The following is a 3,663-nucleotide window of genomic DNA, read 5'->3' as shown; positions in this document are numbered from 1 at the left end:
AAAGGCTTTAAAATGTCTTATAAAAACCTCGAAGGCAGAGAGTGTATGGATTAAATTCTTAAGGTATTGATGTACTCGTTCTCCATTAATATCTCAATAAATATGTATTCAATGCTTTTTATGCGCTTTTCAATTCGTGAATTTAGTTATTATCGTATTAATCGTATCATCTAATTAATCATCTAGTTAATACCAACTCAGTTTCATATAAATATTGAATGACAACATTGCATGTTTTTTAAAGCTAGATGACGATCGTAATTGAAAAGATAAATAATCAGGTAGCGGTGTTAATTTATTACCATAACAAAAAATAAAAATAGATTCCAGTTAGTCATGGTTAATTAACATGGCAGATTTTATAAACGTCTGCGGTGTAGCTTTTGTTTCCAACTCATAAGTAACCGACGCACTTATTTAAAATTCTTCTTGCCTTTTTTTTTTTTGGTCCACTAAATAGGGATAGTATCATATGTTTCTGACACTATTGTTTTCCTTTGCTTGAATTTTAATTAAGATTTGCAAAAGGCCTCTTATTGAATCATCCCTTTCTATCACATCCACGCACCAGGAAGAACCCGGTACGCCAAAGACGTTTAAAATATGTAAGGCAATTTTTTTCTATATACTGTAAATATTAGTGGAAGATCCGTGATGAATAGGAAAGAACTTGAGAAAACTTCTTAATGAGTAACTTGGTCCTTTTTACTGTCGGTCACTTCAAGATCAACTGCTTTCTTTGTGTTCATCTCCGCTTTTGCAAAGGCAGTGACTCTATTAGAAAGAAAGCACGTGTCCTAATTAGGTCCTTTAAAACAGAAGAATAGAGACAAGCGTCCTGCTGGGAGACCTGAAACTATTTAACCCCCAAGATTTCTCCATCTCTCGATCAGTTTGGACAAGGTTCAGTGTTGGGAAAAATAAAGCTCCAGTAAGAACGTGACCAAAACCTGATAAACACTGCGTTGATATCATATTTTTGAAAGTTAAAATTTGATCAATATAATTATTATTCGATTCTAATATTCCATTGGGTAAAGCAAGAGAAAATTAGGAGTTGATTCTCAAGTAAGCAAGCATATATAGAGCAATCAGTGAAAATGGAAGAGATATTTTTTGACTTTGACCAAGACTCTACATCAGACTTTGCGTTTTGGGGACAAATGGATCCCAACTTTCAATTCCAATCTCAGTTGGACAGTCTGCTTTTTGACTGTCCGCCCATGACAGGACAGCTATCCCCGTGGTCTTCTTTCGGTTGTCAGTCTGTGTTTCCTGAAGCTCAGCTAACTTTCACCGATCTTGAGTCCCATTCCCCGCAGCTGGAAGCCAGTGCTGAAGTGGACAGCTCCTCCGCGGACGAGCCTCAAGACATCAGCAAGCGCAGGCAGCGCAGGCTGGCGCCTCACCACCCTTACAAAGTCCAGCGCCATGCTGCCAATATCCGGGAAAGAAAAAGGATGCTGAGCATTAATTCTGCTTTCGAGGAGCTTCGGTGCCATGTGCCCACATTTCCCTATGAGAAGCGCCTTTCCAAGATAGACACATTGAGATTGGCCATCGCGTACATTGCCCTTTTGAGAGAAATCTTGCTCTCAGGTTGCGACCCAAAGTCGTACGTGGACGAGTGCATGAAAAACGGCTACAAAAATCAGACCAACGCCATTTGGAATACAAGTGGTAGGTTTCCATAGTTATTGTGTAGCGATTTTTATGTTTTCGGGTCAAAAACAATATTGTGGTGCACTTGATAAGAGAAATTAAGATATTTTCTGTTCACAGATTTTACTGTTGGACGCATAATTATACCGATACACTCTCAACATAAGTACTTTTCGTTCAGATCATACCTGAACCACTGTATGTTTTTCCTTTGGCAAAGTGCTAACAAAAGTTAAGCACTTAAAATTGTATTTGAAGAATTGTTAAGATTAAGTTCACAACAGAAACATATTCCACAATACAACTATTCTAATTAAACATTTTTTGAACAGAAGGCGATTGAGTACAAACGGCAGTCCCGCTCTATGTGTGCTTGTTATACAGTATAAAGAATAAATAAATGTTGTTAACTGGGAATAATGTAGAAGTTTCCTTTAATGATTAAACTACTAATCATACAGTAAAATAGATATGTGAATTTATGATTATTTATCACCCTTTACTTGAAAGTGATATTTTACATGTTTATATTTAGTTTATTCAGCTTTCTAAAGGCTCGTTCTTAATGGAAAATCCATTCTCCGGATCTTTCTTGAAGTCATATTTTCTAGTGCAAAAATCTAACTAAATGAAAGGCTTTGTACGTTTTCAAATAAATGCGTTTTTGTCACATCATTTATACTTGGCATCAATATTGTCAACTATGGTGCCCAGTGTATTTAAAATACATCTGACTAAATTTAAGGTAGGATTTTCGAAACTACAAATTCTATTTCTTTACAATAAGTAGGGCCCAGAAAATGGGGTCCTTTAAGTACTGTACGTGTTTTGTGTTTAAAACCATGCCACATTACAGAATTGAATTCAACAGAAATGTTTACAACGCCTTATTTAAAATGCAAGAGCATGAAAGGCATTTAAAAGTATTTGTTTTTAAAAAAAGCACTTTACAATATCTTTGGATTGAAGAGTTTGTTTTAAGCCAAAGCACCATAGAATTTTACACTTTGAGAAAACACTACAGAGTCAAATTTCCTTTTCAAAGCCAACTAAGAAAGAATATGCAAATAATATGAACACAAATAAAAAGGATTTGGCTTTTAATTGCGCTGCAATGGTTTTAAAACAGCAGTGTGTATGCTCTATTAGTCAATTTCCTTTGTTCATTTTTGCTGTATGCTTTGTTTCCATCTGCCCGATCCTTGGCTTTTGTGTTCAAAAGCCGTTTCTCTAAGACCCAAGTAGTCTCACTAGCATCAATAGAGCGCTGCATTCTTTAGTTAAACAGTTCTCAGTATTACATGGAGAGGGATTGGTTTAATTAATTAATATACTGCTTAAATAGACGCATGAATGGGTGACTTGTTAAATGGTCATTAAAATGTATTTAAATCATTCTGTTTGTCTTGCTTTGTTTTCTCACAAATTTTAGATCTGACAGCCCGCCTGTCCTGGATAAAGTGGGATTAGGTCTATCTTTATAGACCGCTGAACAGTAAAAAGATTTTTTCTCCACTCCACAGACGTGATGACATCACCGCTCAGAAACAGCTGCGTACTTCTCACCAGATCTCACCTGACTGTATTGTGCCGCACCGATCATGTCTTTTATATTCAAATTCATTTCTTATGTTTTTAACTTCACTTTTCAAAGTTCAGTTTCATTTTTTTATTTTTCTTGTATTCAAACAACTACTAATGCGGCATCTGAGTGAAATGTTTATTCTGGGCGATGTTACGGTGCCTCATTGGAGTTACGATTAGCTTTTTAATTGAAAGTTACATTTATTAAATCTTAATATCCATTTCATTATTCATGATCTTAATCGTAAATGTTTAATTTTAACTGTTTGTTTTTTAATTACAGCATATTGTTTTATTTATAGACTTTTGAAGCTGTCTTATTTAAAAGTGAAGGGATATAAAATGTACATATAACACTATATTTGTATTGTATAATATTGTATTAGATTTAAATTGAATGTATATATTAAACATGAA

The 3,663-nt window shown here is 34.8% G+C and overlaps 1 protein-coding gene across 1 annotated transcript; it reads left to right on the top strand.

Annotated features, from left to right (window-relative positions):
* Positions 1-905: 905 nt before the first annotated feature.
* On the top strand, positions 906-3,663 carry LOC148648973 (uncharacterized). The gene is made up of 2 exons (XM_088606827.1): positions 906-1,680; positions 3,095-3,663. Exons 1-2 carry the CDS (start codon positions 1,101-1,103, stop codon positions 3,130-3,132), a joined length of 618 nt encoding a protein of 205 aa, XP_088462953.1. The 5' UTR covers positions 906-1,100; the 3' UTR covers positions 3,133-3,663.

Source organism: Lepisosteus platostomus, chromosome 14 (genome assembly GCF_059453375.1).
Source record: "Lepisosteus platostomus isolate fLepPlt1 chromosome 14, fLepPlt1.hap1, whole genome shotgun sequence".
NCBI classification, from domain to species: Eukaryota; Metazoa; Chordata; class Actinopteri; order Semionotiformes; family Lepisosteidae; genus Lepisosteus; species Lepisosteus platostomus.
The sequence above is the reverse complement of the archived record's forward strand: the minus strand, read 5'-3'. Positions and strand labels throughout refer to the sequence as shown.